This window comes from Ambystoma mexicanum, chromosome 3q (assembly GCF_040938575.1).
Source record: "Ambystoma mexicanum isolate Mex_15411 chromosome 3q, UKY_AmexF1_1, whole genome shotgun sequence".
Classification (NCBI taxonomy): Eukaryota; Metazoa; Chordata; class Amphibia; order Caudata; family Ambystomatidae; genus Ambystoma; species Ambystoma mexicanum.
The window spans coordinates 1,013,342,320-1,013,344,239 of record NC_090926.1 but is presented as its reverse complement, the minus strand read 5'-3'; the positions used below and the strand labels follow the sequence as shown (position 1 = coordinate 1,013,344,239).

General features: G+C 41.1%; 1 protein-coding gene across 1 annotated transcript; it reads left to right on the top strand.

Moving 5' to 3' along the window:
• The first annotated feature begins 1,024 nt into the window (after positions 1-1,024).
• Positions 1,025-1,483, top strand: LOC138448033 (uncharacterized). The gene has a single exon (XM_069604569.1). It carries the CDS (start codon positions 1,025-1,027, stop codon positions 1,481-1,483), a length of 459 nt encoding a protein of 152 aa, XP_069460670.1.
• Positions 1,484-1,920: the final 437 nt, after the last annotated feature.

Genomic DNA, 1,920 nt, shown 5'->3' with positions numbered 1-1,920 from the left:
AATATTGTGTAATATTCCATTCACAGCCAAATATTTCACAGTGATCAATCTAAAGAATGCTTTCTTTTCCATTCCCTTTCATGAGGAATCACAAGATTTGACTTTGTTTTCATATAAAAATCAAAAGTGGAAACACATTTGTGTACCCCAAGGGTACTGTGGGTCCCCATCAATATTCACCCTGATGAGTGGCGCCTGTAAAAAAGAACTGCAAGCTCTGCAAACAGTGCAAAATGATGCAGTGCCATGAGGAGAACATATTTCTGAATATCGAAAATCACTCCATTGGCTGCCAATCTGAGCCAGAATAATGTTCAAGACCTTAATCTGTGTGCATAAAGCAATTTACGGCTCTGCTCTACTCTATCTAAAATGGAGAAACATCTTCTATCAGCCTAATCGAAGCCTGAGATCGAGCAATATAATGCTAACAGGCCCTCGCCCCAAGAAAATGAAAGGAAATGGCAAATCTTTTGCTTACAGGGCCTCTTTGGTGTAGAATGCCATTCCGCCTGACCTGAGCCTTGATAGCAACCATCTATCTTTTCGAAAGTCTGAAAACTTACCTATTTGAATAAACAAACAGGATAACTTGCTTCTAGCCTATGACCTCTCTAATGTCTTACACCTCTTCATTCTGTCCTGCGTGTATATGTGACCCATGCGCTGATGCCTGTTGATTTACCAGCGTGTAATAAAACAAAATAAAGAAATTCAACAGAGTTCTTCAGATGTATGTAGGGAACATACATGCTGACAGTGTAGTGATCCAGTGGTATCAGGTAATATTATCCCCACCAAAAATATCACTGTATATATGATTGTCGGGAATGGCCATTGGCGATATTTTTACTGCTGATAATATTTGGGGTTTTTGTGAGCAGCGGTTGCGGGGGTGTCCCCCGTTCCCTTTAAAATAATATGGGGGTTGTGAGGATGTACCCCGCAGGTTCCATGCCTTAATATCGGCGCAAAAATATGGCAATATTTTTGTATGGCAATATTTTTGCGGGGATATTAACACATGGAATCGATCCAGTATGTAGATGACCTTTTGTTGTGCAGTGACACAGAAAAGCAGTGTAGAAAGGACTCCATACGGTTGATGACAGTCTTGGCAGAGAAGGGATACAAGGCAGACAAAGAGAAATTAAAGTACTGCCAGGAAGAAGTCTTGTACATAGGACAGTTGATATCCCAAGAGGGAAGACAAGTGACCCCTGAGAGAGCAGAAACTATTATGAAAACACCTCAACCAAAGACAATGAGAAAAATGCAACAATTTCTAGGCATTTGCAATTATATCAGGGCATGGGTATTTGAGTACAGTACATATGTCAAACCCCTTTTAAAGGGACTCAATGAAGCACAGGAAAATGACAGCAACACAGCCTGGACAGGTGAAATGACAGAAGCATTTGATAAATTAAAAGGAGCAATATGCACAGCACTCGTTCTAGTGATCCCTGATTACAGTACATAATTGTTCCTATTTCCATTCAAATGGAGTAGCAATGACAGCAGTGCCCACACAGAATACTACCCCAAGACACAAACTATTAGCATATTACAGTGGGATCTTAGATCCAGTGATGAGAAACCATTCACCCTGTGAACAATAATTGGCCGCAGAAGCTTTGCAATTGAGAGGTCTGTCAGTATTACGATGGGCTATTCAATCACATTATACGTGGAGCATGCCTTATTTGCCATTCTTGAGAAACCCAAAAGTACATTGACCAATCAGAGAGCATCGGGGTACGAGGTGATCATCTCAAACCTAGCAATCAAAATTGTCAGATGCAGAGTAGTGAGCCCAGCAGCATTCATAGAGGAGCCAGTGGAGGAAGGAGATCACATACACGATTGCACTAAATACACTGAACACTATGATGATACACCCCATGCCAGAGAAAATGC